The sequence below is a fragment of the Schistocerca piceifrons genome, chromosome X, assembly GCF_021461385.2.
Source record: "Schistocerca piceifrons isolate TAMUIC-IGC-003096 chromosome X, iqSchPice1.1, whole genome shotgun sequence".
Lineage (NCBI taxonomy): Eukaryota > Metazoa > Arthropoda > Insecta > Orthoptera > Acrididae > Schistocerca > Schistocerca piceifrons.
Genome location: NC_060149.1, coordinates 802,222,725 through 802,239,258, shown reverse-complemented (window position 1 = coordinate 802,239,258; position 16,534 = coordinate 802,222,725). Strand labels below are relative to the sequence as shown.

At 37.4% G+C, this 16,534-nt stretch overlaps 1 protein-coding gene across 3 annotated transcripts in view; it reads left to right on the top strand.

Moving 5' to 3' along the window:
- Positions 1–16,534, top strand: part of LOC124721309 (mediator of RNA polymerase II transcription subunit 16) — a 295,303-nt gene that overhangs the window by 257,218 nt on the left and 21,551 nt on the right. The window contains exons 14-15 of one of the 3 annotated variants that reach the window (XM_047246222.1): positions 4,909–5,018; positions 6,046–6,135. The exons of 1 other annotated variant lie outside the window; for it this stretch is intronic. In XM_047246222.1, the coding sequence (XP_047102178.1) occupies positions 4,909–5,018; positions 6,046–6,066 (131 nt within the window). In that variant the 3' untranslated portion in view covers positions 6,067–6,135. Of the gene's footprint in view, positions 1–4,908; positions 5,019–6,045; positions 6,136–16,534 lie in introns of those variants that run through there. One more of the 3 variants, XM_047246221.1, reaches the window with a different exon arrangement.

The window sequence follows — 16,534 nt, the reverse complement described above, 5'->3', positions numbered from 1 at the left end:
CAAAGGAGTAAATAACCTCGAAAGTGAAATTCCTCAGATGGATTCATCTGCTTCAGAGGATGCTGATACAAGAAATAATATGAAAGATATTCCAGATGATCAGCCTAATGTTTGTGGTGGTGGTGGTGGTGGTGGTGGCAACAGAACTAGTAATGAAAGTGGAAAGGGTGAAGAAGAAATGAAAACTGGAAAAATAAACAATGAAAAGTTAACAAAAAGTGGTGATGATGATGATGATGATGATGATGTCTTTACACCAGGAGCTCCTGTACCACACAGTGAACAGAAAGGAAGTGTTGAGGAATGCTTTATAGCAGATGTCCGCAAAACTGAAAGTTTGACTTCAGAAGTGTTCATTACAGTGAATGAACCAAGTCGTCATAGAAATACAGGTGATATAATTCATGTAAATTTGCCAAGTGATGCACTACAGCATGGTGTTATGAATGACACAAATGTGTGTGAAGAAGGAAGATGGGCTGTTCTGAAATAGATGCTGAAGTACTTCAGTGGGGTTGTGAAATATTTATCTGATTGCCAGCATGTAGAGATTCCTCATATTTGTACTGTGACAGAATTAAATAATCCAGAATAAGGAGTGAGTTATACAGTTTCTAAAGTTCAGTGTTAAGTTGTTTTTAATTTGTAAGAAATGTGATGGACAAATCAGAGCCATTGCTCGATGCAGAATCTAGAGAAATATTTTTAAAAGAAATTGTTATTAATCACGTTGAGTACATGCAGTAAGTAAATAACTTTCAATACAAAATAATAGTTGTTGAATTTATCTCATAATGTGTTTTTACTTAATTACTTTGTTCAAAAGTTCTACCTTTCTGGTTGTAGATGAGTTAAAATACTCATAAAAGTTTTGAAAAAAAAAAAAAAATGTGACTATGACAAAATCAGTGGGATACATGCTGTATTAAATATTAGAATGATTTAAGTTGGGAAATTCTGTTTGTATTATATTTTAACTTAGTTTGTTTTTATTTACCAAATACCAACATTTACAGAATATATTTTCACCTCATTAAATGTGTACTCAAAATGCTATTGCCAGGTTCATTCACTGCTGTATTCTGAAAATATTTCTTTTTTATATAAAGTTTTACTTGGCAAAATCTGTTGTACAGTTGACACACATAATCTTGTTATTTCCTTCATATCATTAGCTGAAGCTCATTTCATAATTTAATAAATATAATCAGAAATTCACAAGCTTGTGTTTCATTTATAAGTATAAAAAAAAACAACAAAAAAAACATAAATACCTTAAATATATAACTCAGCAAGGTGACGAACACAGTCTTGTTTGAGCAAGTTAGAATTCAGTTTATTTTGTGGAATTCCTGTGTATTTATACTTTCATTATATCTTTAACAAGATGGATAACTTAAATATGTGCAATGAACTAGATTGGAATTAGACAGAACAAAGACATTATATGAGACCAATGGGCAATATTTTATTGTTTGAAACCTGTCATGTTGAAAAAAATCTGTTACATTGATGCTTACCTTTCTGTTGTTATTGTTTATGTAGTAGCACCTTTGTTTGCTAAACATTAGTGAACTTAAGATATATTTTATTAGTTGTTAGAAAAAGAAGAAACAGTGTTCAAAATGAACAAATTAATGAAATTTTGCAGGTATAGAGTTTCATTTTTATTTTTTTATTTTTTTTATTTTTTTAATTTTTTATTTTTTTTGGTGGATGAAACAGCAGAGCACTGCAAAATATTGTATTTTGTAAGATTTAATCGTGTTGACTATATGAACTGCTGTTTTCATGGAGACAATACATGCCATTTGTGGAGTAGCACAGTAGTTCAGTTTTTCTTATTCTACTTCGTGTGCTGATGTATTTTTCAGCGTCACATTGACCCAGTGATTATTAACACATCTTAACATCTCATGGTTTCCGTCACTGAAACAACTACTAATTTAGTGCACTCAAAGATATGGCATATTATGGAATATATTGTAATCTTACTTTTTAATACAATGTTTTGTTACTTTATTCGAGGCACATTTTGAAACCTTATGGGTTTATGTGATCATATTCTTTATTGTTATGTCTCTTACCAGATCAGTTGTACCAATGTCTCTCACTTTCTGTTGTTATCTCTTTATAGGGTGTTCAATATTCTTTACTTAGTTTTAATTGTAAATCACTTTTCCAGCTTGTGCAGTAAATTTGCAAGAGAATGTTTGCTGTATTGCATAGGACATAGTGAAGTATTTGTTTACAGTAATGCGTTGATTGAACAATTCTGCATTAAACTTCCGAGTCCTAGCTGTTTGATTGCTTCTAAATATGTACCCTGAAAAACTGAATCTTACAAGCATTCTTTAATGGTTCTTTATTTCTAATATAATTCACATTTCCAAAAGTCTCCCGGTTTATTTATCTTTTAAGGTTCCAAGGGCCCATGTGAGCCAAAGCTACTATGTCATTGAACAAATCAATACCTAAGTCACAAAAAGTTCATAAAAATGAAAAATTAAAAAAAATGGTTCATGGTAGTTTGAATAAGTAAATAACACATTACAGCAAATTACTAAAAACAAGTGTGTTTAACTACTGTATAGATTAAAATTAGTTTGCCAAGAGGAAGTATTTCAACTTAGATTTGAAAATTTGGCATTTTCTACTTGTATTATGTTCTGCTGGAAGACTATCCAAAATTAAGCTTCCATAGTAATGTATGCTTTCTGTACAGTGGTTAAGTTAGTGTTATCACAGATTAAGGTTTTTATCTGTCTAGTGTTCGAGTGAATGCTGAATTTTCTTTTCAATGAGTCCATATTATTAATCACAAATACTGTGGAGGTATATATGCACAGGAATAATTCTGAATCATGTGAACAATGATGTGCATCAAGTGTTTGAACTGACTCCTTAGTTCAGTCTGCCTGATCTTTTGTGAAAAAAAATCTACTTTTTGGGAATACGTGAGGCTGACCCAATAAAATGATACCATAAGATATAGTAGAGCGAAAACAAGCTTTCCCGTTTTAGTGTCAGTGACACTGGAGGTTATTCCTATAATGAAGACATCAGCAAACTGTTTCTGCCTGAAAACCAAGTGAAATGACACAGTGGTAAGTCACTGGACTAGTATTCTTGAGGACACAGTTAATATCCCTGTCTCACCATTAAAAATTAGGTTTTTGTGTGGTTTCTTTAACTTACTTAAGGTACATGCTAGGATGGTTGCTTTGAAAAGGACACTGCCAATTTCCTTCCCCATCATCCTCATATATGAGCTTTTGCAAAAGCAAAAACCCTCGTCATTGGCAGAATACGAAGACATAACCTCTGTGTACTTTCTGTAAGAAATACTGAATGTGATACTTCAAAGAAGGCTCCACTGATTATTGTATCATTCTGTGATACTAAGGTTTTGCTTCAACAAGAGTTCTGTTTTAGAAACTGTATATAACATGCCCCACCGTTGGACTGAAAGGTCAAATACACTTCTGTTCTGCCACTTGGTCGCTGTAAACTGCAAGATTAAGTACATTGTATGCCACTGACCTCTACTAATAGTTTTTCTTGTAACTTGTCCAAATATCCTTTTATTAACAATTCATGTGGGTACTTTACATTTTTGGTGCCATAATTGTTGTAGCTTTTGATGTATTAAAATTATCTGTTGATGTACTTTTGTTTGTAAGTCATCTGGTTTTGTCCTCCAGCACCATCAAAGAAAAACTTCAGCAGGGAAATCTTGCTCCGCAGCATGTGCTTCATTTATAATAATTGCTGTGTGGTAGCTTGAAGTTATGTCTCCAATTGTTGTCTGATTTTTTTTTCTATGACTCCTCCTTATTTGTGCCATGTTCTTGTAGATTCCACACCCTTTTCCATGTTTCATTGTTTATTTCCTCCCTTCTCGTGCATATTGTTCATCTATTTTGTAGCATTCTCAATGTTTTTTATAGTGTGATTTAATAGTCTTTGTTGATTCAGTTCTTCACCTGCACTATTTGCTTCTTCTAGTCCCTTTAACCATTTCTTTCCATTTTTGATCCATATATCCTTCTTTTCACATGTTCGTCATCTATTTATCTTTGACCTACCTCTGCAACATAATTGTGAGATTTTGAAAGCATGTATATTGGTGGCATCTGATTTCACTTCAGGGGATTTCAGGTGTGCATGTTTTTTATGATACTGACATAATTTGAGTGAATGATAGAGTGATCTCAAAAACAAAATTTTGTTAGTCTGTGAACACTTTCACTCAGTTCTGTTCACGTTTTTACTCAGGGAATGCTGGAAAAGAAAATTAGCATTCTGGTTTGAGTTGCTGTATTGTTGAGTGCTGCAGAGATGTGGAAGTATGACAGTCGAATGGCATGTTAGCTAAGACTATATTATTGTCACCTTGGACATGTTATTTCAGGGTGTATGTTGCCTTGGACATGTTGTTTTGGGATGTATGATTATTTCAGTGACATAACAGTGTATTTATAAATCAGTTCCACCTTCATTTCATCATCACAAGAATACTCTCCTGAGTATTTTGGAGGAGTGGGATTCATATTCTCATTTGGCCTTCCAGATGTAGATTTTCTGTTGTTTCCTTAAATTATTCAGGGCGCAATTCCATTTGTTTGATTAGATATTGTGATCCACATCTAATTACAACATTGATAATATGACTTCAACCCCTGAACTTCCACATAGATGGTTCCTGTGGGAGAAAAAGAGATGTGGCTTATTTCCATCCCCAATCATAGTCCAGTAAGACTTGCTGCTCCACAGTTATTGACCTTGCTACGACAGGTTGCTGCTCCCTAATCTTTCTTCCTTACTTCTTGTAAGCAACCCACAGTTGTGCACTAATCATTAACATGCGCTGTCCTCCGAGTTACAATGTGTGCGATTTTGTTTCAGATGACTGCTGCCTGTTGCCCAGTCAAGTAATGATCCCTCCATTGAACTCTCCACAGAAGCTTATAGCCATCACATCACCGTTGTTTTTCTGTCAGTCTTTACCCATACAGGTTAGTAGGAAAGACATTACAGCTTTTACTAAAATTGAAAACGCTTGTGAATGATTTGTTTGAATTTTGGTCATAGTCTTGCAGAAATAGGTGCTAATCATCATCTGCATTAGTGAACTACAAATGTACTATTTGCTTTGTCCCAGTGAGACCTTTTACATCTTAATAAAATAACTTAGCATTTTAAATTAAAAAAAATTCAACTTATCATTGTTGAGACTAACAGTATATTATTTATAGTATTACATATAGTGTAGTAATTTACATTAACTCTCTTCAATGCATGTCTGTGAAGTAATTTTTCATGTCCAAGAAACAGAATTTAGGTTTCTTTTATTGTATCATTGCATCAGTTCCATATTTTTGAGCCTTTCTGTAGTGTGATGCTAGGTGATATGTGGGAGGAATTGATTCAGGTACTAAAAGAGAGACAGCGTTCGCTGAGCATTCATCATGATTGAACTAAATAGTTAGAAAGATGGAAATTATTTGTTTGACAGTTACTGTAACTTATGTAGCAATGCAGTTTTCTTGTTGAGTTATTGTATTCCATTGTGTGTTCTCGTGATATTATAGCCATGGAATTAGTGGACTTTATTTAATTTTAATAGTAATGCTCATGTCTCTGGTGACCTTTAAAATGATTCCTTACCATTTCAGTAATAAGAATTGTTACCCCTTAAAACAAAATACTTACTGTGTGGTTAAAAGATAGACAACAGAATAAAAGTATGCAATATGCAAGGGCAATTTTTTTGACAATTTGTTCTGTTGGTGTCAAAAGCAGGTAACAAGAGTTCATTTTGTCCATATACTGTACCAATACAGCCTAACTGAGAGCCATTCTAACAAGCATTCGAGCTGTTCTATCTTATTTGAAAAACTGCAGAAATATCTTTTTGTTGCATTTGGTAAACACAAAGTGTATAAGTAAATTAATGGGTTTAGGTGTTTTAAATATCAGGAAGTATTTTTGTGTATTGATATAACATGGGATTATGTGAGTTTCTTCATTTGTTTGTTGTAGATATTCACAAATCCATGGTAATTTCAAGAGTTATTGGTATATATTGTGCTTGCAGCAGGCACCTACAGCATATTATTCCATTATCGTTGTGATTTATTAGGTTGAGGAACAATTTCTGTGGGCATGTGAGAACTGTTTCACATAAAGTTTTGTGTTACTGGAAACAACAGCAATGTTGAAGAGGATGAATTGCTCATATTGACATATTTTATCTCAGCTGCCATATCAAGTTAGTAATAGGGAGTCGGACTGACTCTGAGTAAGTTACTTACTTTGTCAAATAAGCTGTTATGAAGTTATTGAAGCTTGTCTCTTCTATGTAAACAAAAAGCACATCCTGTCTTTTTTGTGTTTATCTGTCTGATAACTGCAGTACTTGTGCAGTGTGTTGGCATGTATCAGTGAAGCAGTTGCATGAAATTTTTAGTTGCATATTGGAGTATAGCTTGCTTTGGCCAATGGCATTAATTGTGTAGCAGGCTAGAAATTATTTAATCTCGTTTGTGGACTACTGACTTTTCACATTTGAGGGGCCCAGTGGAAAAGGAAGTCATGACATTAACAAAAAGTTTTGTTCTAAAATATGCTTTTGTTTCTGAACTGTAATTGTATCAACTTATAATAATTTTAACTTGCTTTCATGTATGTATCTCAGTGTAGAATCATTTGTAAGTGGTATTCAAAAATTTTTATATGTTTAGGTTAAATGAAATTTAGGCTATATTACGAGAGGCATTCAATAAGTAATGCAACACACCTTTTTTCTGAAAGCAAGTTAGTTTTATGCAGGAGTCCAATACACCATATTATTCCTGACTCCATTGGCTTCAAAATCATATTTTTCAATATAATATCCATTGAATGGGACAGCTTTATGCCACATAACTGGGAGGGCCTATATGCCCACACGGTACAACTCTACTAGTCGTGCTACATCAATAAGCTCCTCATCATCCACGTACTACTGCTCACGGAGTGCATCCTTCATTAGGCCAAACATATGTAAGTCGGAAGGTATGAGACCTGAACTGTGAGGTGGATGAGGAAGAAGAGTCCAATGAAGTTTTGTGAGAGGGTGCACAGAATTGCGTGAGGCCTTATGTTGTCATGGAAAAGGAGAAATTTATTTGCATTTTTTGTGGTGATGAATATGCTGAAGTTGTTTCTTCAGTTTCCTGGGGATGGCACATACATTTCAGAGTTGACTGTTGCATTGTGAGGGAGGACATCAAACAGAATGACCCTTCAGAATCCCATAAGATTTTTGTCATAACTCTACTAGCTGAGGGTGTGGCTTTGAACTTTTTATTTGGAGTAGAGGTGGTGTGGTGCCACCTCGTGGTTTGCCATTTTGTTTCAGATTCAAAGTAATGAACCCATGTTTAGTTGCCGACGAAAAATTGTCATGCTCAGCCTTGTTACGTGCAAGAAATTCCACATAGATGGTCCTTCGCTGCTCTTCATGGTCTTCTGTGAGGCAGTGAGGAACTCATCAGGCACACAACTTTGAGTTGTTCACCTTGAGTGAGTGACCACACGTTCCAACATTGCAGGAGTTATAACTGTGGGCAGCCAGCAGGCATGTGGAAGATCAGATGGGTTTCATGACATTGTGATGATGACAGGTGCCTTATCCAGCAACTCACCGGCTTTTGTTCATTGCCAGGTCTCCGTAGACATTCTGCAATCACCTGTGATTATCTTTGATGCTTTGGTTTTTCGCCAAAAGAAAGTCGATGCATTTCTGTTGCGGGTACCAGTCTGAAGGCTATGTACAGTGCCGCCACCTATCATAACTTCGTAAAACTATAGGGGCTGAAGTGGGAGTATTCCATGATGTCTCACAACAAATTGTGCATTTTTTGAATTGAAACAGGTTGAGGAAAAAAATGTGTTGCTAATTATTGAATGTCCCTTGTACCACTTACTTTCATGATGAACATTAGACTGTAAAGGACTATGTAGAAACATTTTTTCATCACATTGTGGTATTGCTAGGGATGCTTACTAATAATGCTTAAAGGCAGAGCAGAAGAGATGAACTACTGTTGAGAGAAGAACAAGCTCCATGTCCTGATTGCTCAAAGGAAACTGTATAACATGCTTGTTATGTGCTATACCCCACACAACCATTAGACATTTGGTATGCAATGAATCACCGTTACACGATTTATTAGGTGATGATTTATTGTCATGTAATTTTCAGTGATAAAAAAACTGACAAAGTTAATATACTTAGTATTATATTTTGATAACTCTGCACATAACTACAATAACATCATTATTCTAGCCACTAAAACAAAAGCTTTAAAAAAAATCTGCTGTAAAGATTTTTGTATTTCCTTTTCTTTTTGAAACAGACTGATTTTCCAGTGGGCTCCTTTGTTAGTGTTTGATTTTGCATTTGTTCTTGTTACTTCAAAATCAATACATCTGCCCCTGCTGGAATGCATTTTGACTTGCTTTGAGGTGTAAGACAGAATGTGCATGGCACCATCATCTCTCTTTTCCATTCATTTGTTAAATAGCATGAGAGAAGAATGACACTGTATAAGTATTCGATGGTGACTGAATCCGACATGTGTTATCCTTTGTGTTGTTGTTCCGTAAAGTCTTACCGTGTAACATTTGTGGTCAATGCTACTGGTAATTCAGTAAAACTGATGCACTGCCTGGCCATGAAGCTATTCTGTGTCTAAAATATACAGGGGTTGGACAAAAACATGGAAGCACTGTGGGAATTGCATGCTTGAACATAATTGCAGTTTTTAGCCAAGCCTGCAGCTTTTGCTGTTGTATTTGACAATGAGTGGCTCGTGTGTGATGTGCTCAACATGCTACAAGTGTCAGTCATGGTCAGAACAGTGTTCTGTATATTGCCAGTGCATCATGTTGGGGTTAATTGAATTCAAATGTGGGAAAATTGTTGATGCTTGTATGGTGGTTGCTTCTGCAACCACGGGAGCTGAAGTGCTGGATGTTTCAAGAGGTGCAGTATTGAAGGTTCCTAGTGCATATAGGAAAAGCAGAAAAACACCATGGAAGAAAGTGTGTTTGAGTGAGTGTGATGAATGGTCGTTGAAAAGGATTGTGACAAGAAGTAAGAGGATGACAGCTGCAAAAATCACTGCAGAACTGAGTATCACACTCGTGAACCCTGTCAGCACCAAAAAAACTTGAGGGGAGTTCCATAAGCTTGGAATTGAAGGTGAGCTGGAATTCCAAAACAACTTACCAGTGATGCGAATGTTGGTGACAGGAAAAAGTTATGCTCAAGCCATAAAATTTGGACTATGGAGCACTGGAAGAATCATTTGGTCAGATGGGTGTTGTTTCACAATATTTGCAACTAATGGCTGAGTTTACATCCCAAATGTGAAACATGACAGTGGTTCAGACGTGATTTGGGTAGCCATATTGTGTTATTCCACAGTGGTCATTACTCTGCAACATCATTTTACTGCCAAGAATCATGTGACCATTTTGGCTGATCAACTGGATTCCAATGTACCTTGTTTGTTCCCCAATGGTGATGCTGTGTTCCAAGGAGACAGGGCCCCTGTTCACACAGCTTGCATAGTCCATAACCAGTTTTGTGAGCACAGGGATGAACTGTTGCATATCCCCTGACCATCATAGTATAGCTCAATATTATGGAGATTTGTGGTTTACATTGGAGAGAACGCTGCATAATCGATATCCACCTCTGTCATCATTACCTGAACTTGCCACTATTTTGCTGGAAGAATGGTATAAGATTCCCTTTAAAACCATACAGAACCTGTGTTTTTATCTATTCTGAGACAACTGTAGTCTGTGTTGAATGCCATCAGGTTTCCTACATTGTATCAGGCATGGTAATGTGTTGTGTTTTTGGTGTTTTTGTATTTTTGTCCAACCCCTATATGTAATTTCACAGTAATTTATCCTGATCTCATACTAATGTTCTTAAACTTTGTAATTAGCTACAGAATTTTTTGTTCGTGATAATGATGTGGTTCCTGGAAAGGTAAGTGCATACCAGCTCATTTGGTATGCCCAAGATCTGAAAGTGAGAGACATTCAGAATAATTTTAGACAGTATTCCACATACATGTGGATGAATGTCTATCTAGATTCCAAGTTTTGAATCATATGCAATTGTCAAACAATAGTATAAGGTAAGACAAACATTCACCTTATAGAGGAAGCTTTGAGCAGTGAAGGTATTGGACACATTGGCATATGTATGTGTGCTCTGGAGAATGCTAGTTTGTCAAAAGAAGAGCTAATGTGTTGAGACATCTCAAATATCTCCTTATCTACAGCTAAACTTTTCATTTATTGGTGAGTGGTTCCCTCCTTGGATACCGTATCTTTTCAAATAACAGCCAAGATTTTGAATTATATCATGTAATATTCCTCAGGTAAATAGTTGGCATAGTCTTCAAATTTTCTGAACTCATTACCACTTATAGGATAAGCTGTGTTATGTCAAATTCAAGTGAATGACATTGATGTCAGGTGACTTCCTTATCAACAGGTGTTATATTGAAACTATTAATTTCAACATGGGGTGTCATGGCATTGCTTATGTGGGTAACCTGTACTCAGATATTCATATAAAGATAAAAAGGGAGATAATCTCTAATACTCTAGTGTCATGTTCAAGAGAACTGTAATTTGATCTGTAGTTAAATGTCTTGACCCTTCTGCATGCACTATTGAATCTCTATAAATGTTTAATGATACCATAACAATCAGGAAAAGTTCATCTGTAATGACATAAACAAAATCACTTTTTAAATCACAATATTCTGGGCAAGCGAAGTTTCATTTTTGAAATGTTTTAACCAGTGTCCATTTAAAAATCAAACATTTAATTGGCAACAGTGTGCTAATAAACAGCAATGTGTGGCAATATTTGTCTGTGTAGATTTGATTTACATCAAGATTGGAGGACCCTCATGATGTCAGTTGAGAAGCAACTTGACTGAGTAGTAGTGGCTGCAGGACACGAAAACTAACAACAGTCGGGTGAGCAATGTGCTGAAGCCATGCTGCTCCATATGGCAACCATTGACACTGTTGGCAAGGCAAGGCACAGTGGTTGGTTGGTACTGGTAGGCCTGTCAGGGCCTGTAGGTGGAGTTTACAAGATCATTGTGCTCTAAGACATAATTTAAATCAAAAAATTTGAAAATTTTAAGATCAAGAAGGATGGGGAAGGAAGTCGGCCATCCCCTTTCAAAGGAACCATCCTGGCATTTGCTGGAAGCGATTTAGGGAAATAGTGGCAGGTTTGAACCATCCTCCTGAATGAGAGTCCAGTGTGCTAACCTTTTATAACTGTGTGCTGATGTAGTTTCCATCCCCTGAAAACTGTTAATGTTGTAGCATGCATTTTACAGCTATGTGTTGTATTGCCTTTCTCCAAAGAAAGCTTCCTAACCAATGTTTAGGAAACCTGTACATTTGGTTATCAGTGATGTTGTTTTTGATCATTGAAAGTCTTTGAAATTGCCTCAGGTGAATGAATGGTCTGCTTCTTAGCATCTACTGCAGGACTGCTAGATCTTACTGTGCTTGCCGTAATGAATATGAGAAAGCATAACTATCATATAGTGCGTGCAAGGAAGTACAGCCAAAACATAAGTGTGGAAAAGTTGGTAAAACACAGTGTTTGCTGTATGTCAAAGGCTGGCAATGATAGCTAAACACTGAATGTGAGTTATCTGTGGGGGTAATAAGAATGTTGTCTTTATGTGTAGTCTATATATACGAAAAAGTTAATAAAAATCATGTTGTTTAATCAGTGTGTGTTTTACAATATTCAAATAAAGTGAACACGGTGGAGGATTCGAACCTCCAATGAGGGCAACTGCAAAAACCATGGCAAGGTGCCTCAGACCGTGCAGCTATGCCATGCGACAGTAAAGAGGAAACCACTCAAGAAAACAAGGAGGGATATATTGTTGAAGAGAAGAAGAGAGAAGTCATTGAAAAGAACAAGAAAGAAGACATTAATGAAGAAGAAAGGAAGAGAACACTGCAAGTATTTCATATGAATGCAACAAAAATAGATTTCAGAAGAAGCTAACCAGAAGGAATAAATGTTCATGGTTATTGATTGTGCATGTTGATGATATATTTGTAATGACGTGGCCAAGTTAACAAATGTGAAAGACAAGGGTGGTGTTGTGAAAGTTGCCAAACAAGGTGGATCAACTAAGAGAGTAGGAACAGCAGATTAAAACTGTATTCTGAAGGTGATTTGCATGTTCCTGAACTTAGCCAAAATCTGATGTCTCTGAATGCTAGCTCTGCAAAAGATTACACAGTTGTCTTCAATGAATATTATTTTCAAATTTATAAAGGTAAAATGCTTATTTTAGAAGGACCAAAATCAAGAAATTGGTTGAATAAAGTGACAAACCAGGAAGGCAATCATTACTGCCAGAGGAAGAAAAACAAGAATGACATAAGAAGCTAAGTCATCCACACACAAGCTATACTTCAGTGAGCAAAAAACTGTGCAGTGGAGCTCCTAATTAATTCGTTAGTTAGTTCGCACATTGCCTATGGATCCTTTTGCATGATAGATCATAATGATGTGGAACGAGTCATTTTACATTCACATCTCAAATTAATTTGTACATATGGTTGATTCTGAACATTTCTAAATGTGGCTTTTTTCCAAAAAAGAAAAAAAAAATGCAGATGTTGTGAGTTAGTAAGTCCTACGCATCATCCTTTACACATTGAAGTAATAGAAATTCTTCTACAGAATAGGAGGAATTGTCAGGGGGAAACTTTCTTAGTTTGTTTTCAAATTTTACTTTGCTGTCTGTCAGACATTTTATATTACTAGGCAAGTGACCAAAACTTTTTGTTGCTGCATTGTGCACCCCTTCTCGTTCTGACTACTCCTTATTGTGGAGAAATGAATTTAATTTTTCCTTCTGGTGTTGTAATTATGTACATCTTTGTCGCTTTTTAACTGTAGTGGATTATTTACAACAAACTTCATGAGAGAATAACTGTATTGTAAAGCAGTAGTCAGAATGCCCAACTCCTTAAACAGACGTCTACACTAAGATCGTGGGTTAGCGTCACATATTATCCGTACAGCATGTTTTTGCCCAATGAAGACTTTCTTTCCTAAAGAATTTATTTATTATTTTTTTTAATAATTTATGTGCAGCAGAAACATTGTGTGAAACTAGTGTGAGAGTAAAACTGACAATAAAACCATTTTCTATTGTGAGAGAAAGAGCTATAAGAACACTTGAAATAATAAATACTGATCTGTGTGGAGAGATTGATTTCCCAACATTTAATGGATGTAGGTACTACATGAGTGTATTAGATGATTTCACTCATTTTTGTATAACCTATTTGTTAAGATATATGTCAGAGGCTGCCGAAAATCAGTTCACTTTGAAAGAGTCAGAAATAAGATGTGATAAAGGTGGTGAGTACTCCAACTGTGAGTCTAAGGATTGGTGTGAAATAAAAGGAACTGTGCTAGACTACAATATTTCTTTATATTGTCAAGGTTGTTTTGCGTACTCTGCTGAAATGTCATTGGGAAGACCTTATACATCCTCCATACAGTCATGATCTACCCCCATGTGATTTCTATATTTTTGGAGCCCTGAAGAGAGACATTTGTGGCCATTGATTTGCTTCGGAGGAAGAGGTCTCACACGTTGGTACAATCATGGTTCTGTAGGCAACAATAAACATTTTTCCATGAAGGCTTGACCGTCTGTCCTCACAATGAGATAAATATATTAACAGTTATGGTGGTTACTTGTGAAACAATAAACAGTTTACTCACTTTTTTCGATCTGTCTCATTTTCATTGTTTTTCTCCTTATGTGTGACTCATAAGCATCCTCTCTTTGATGTTTGGAAATATGCTTTATACTCTGCAGCTGTTGTGATATTGTCCAGTCTCTTTGCCACTCATGCTCTCTCCATAGTTTTAGCTCTTGTTCGATTGTAATTTCGAGACCCATTATTTCACTCACATTGGGGAAATTCCCTTTGTGAAGCCAGTAGAGAGACCTTCTATATCTGACAGCGATATCTATGTCTCCATCAGTGTTGACCCAAAGGGTCGTGTGAGCTTCAGCAGCACACTTCTCTGTGTATGCCTCAGGATTGACTTGTATCGATTGTATCACTGTTTGCATGCGCAGGTATTGGTTTCATACCATACAATAGCAGTGTGGATTGCATCATAATAGAGTGGGATCCTAAAGTCAGTGATTCCCAGTCTTGCCAATTTGTGCATAACTTCAGTAGCTTTGTGACACATTTGAGAGGTATGTTTGAGAAAGTTACACTTCTCCTCCAAGTGATACCTACATTTTACATACCTCATTGCATCCCACTGCAGCTCTCCCATTTCTCAGAGTACAGTTCTACAAGTGGGAGAGGCAGTCTTTGAGAAGCAGGTAGGTGGTCTTATTTGTTGTAATTTCTAATTTATTATCTGGGCATCACTTCTGCATTTGATCAAGCACATCACACACTTTTCTTTCCAGCATGGCTCTTGAGTCCAGTACTACCACAACCAGTATGTCATCAGCATAGGTTATTACTTCTGGCACTTAAATGTTTTTATTCAGGGTTACTAGCAATGGCTCAAGGGTAAAGTCCCAGGAAATTGGTCCACGTATACATCCCTATGGAGACCATTTACCTCCCGTCCTGTATATGCGACATACACTACTGGCCATGAAAATTGTTGCACCACAAAGATGACGTGCTACAGATGCAAAATTTAACCGACAGGAATAAGATGCTGTGATATGCAAATGATCAGCTTTTCAGAGCATTCACACAAGGTTGGCTCCAGTGGCAACGCCTACTTGCTGACATGAGGAAAGTTTCCAACCGATTTCTCATACACAAACAGCAGTTGACCGGCATTGCCTGGTGAAACATTGTTGTTATGCCTCGTGTAAGGAGGAGAAATGCGTACCATCACATTTCCGACTTTGATAAAGGTCGGATTGTACCCTATCGCGATTGCGGTTTATCGTATCGCGACATTACTGCTCGCATTGGTTGGGATCCAATGACTGTTAGCAGAATATGGAATTGGTGGGTTCAGGAGGGTAATACGGAACGCCGTGCTGGATCCCAATGGCCTCGTATCACTAACAGTCGAGATGACAGGCATCTTATCCGCATGGCTGTAACAGATCGTGCAGCCACGTCTCTATCCCTGAGTCAACAGATGGGGACGTTTGCAAGAAAACAACCATCTGCACTAACAGTTCGACGATGTTTGCGGCAGCATGGACTATCAGCTCAGAGACCGTGGCTGTGGTTACCCTTGACGCTGCATCACAGACAGGAGCACTTGCATTGGTGTACTCAACGACGAACTTGTGTGCACGAATGGCAAAACGTCATTTTTTTGGATGAATCCAGGTTCTATTTGCAGCATCATGATGGTCGCATCCGTGTTTGGCAACGTCGCGGTAATGCACATTGGAAGCATGTATTCATCATCACCATACTGGCGTATCACCCGGTGTGATGGTATGGGGTGCCATTGGTTGCACATCTTGGTCACCTCTTGTTCACATTGACGACACTTTGAACAGTGGATTTTACATTTCAGATGTGTTACGACCCGTGGGTCTACCCTTCATTCGATCCCTGCAAAACCCTACATTTCAGCAGGATAATGCACAACCGCATGTTGCAGGTTCTTTACAGGCCTTTCTGGATACGGAAAATGTTTGACTGCTGCCCTGGCCAGCACATTCTCCAGATCTCTCACCAATTGAAAATGTCTGGTCAATGGTGGCCGAGCAACTGGCTCATCACAATACGCCAGTCACTGCTCTTGATGAACTGTGGTATCGTGTTGAAGCTGCATGGGCAGCTGTACATGTGCACGCCATCCAAGCTCTGTTTGACTCAATGCCGAGGCGTATCAAGGCTGTTATTACGGCCAGAGGTGGTTGTTATGGGTACTGATTCCTCAGGATCTATGCACCCAAATTGCGTGAAAATGTAATCACATGTCAGTTCTAGTATAATATATATGTCCAATGAATGCCCATTTATCTTCATTTCTTCTTGGTGTAGCAATTTTAATGGCCAGTAGTGTAGATACAACAGATAGTGTGTTTGCTTTCTCTGTCACTATTCTACACTCCTGGAAATGGAAAAAAGAACACATTGACACCGGTGTGTCAGACCCACCATACTTGCTCCGGACACTGCGAGAGGGCTGTACAAGCAATGATCACACGCACGGCACAGCGGACACACCAGGAACCGCGGTGTTGGCCGTCGAATGGCGCTAGCTGCACAGCATTTGCGCACCGCCGCCGTCAGTGTCAGCCAGTTTGCCGTGGCATACGGAGCTCCATCGCAGTCTTTAACACTGGTAGCATGCCGCGACAGCGTGGACGTGAACCGTATGTGCAGTTGACGGACTTTGAGCGAGGGCGTATAGTGGGCATGCGGGAGGCCGGGT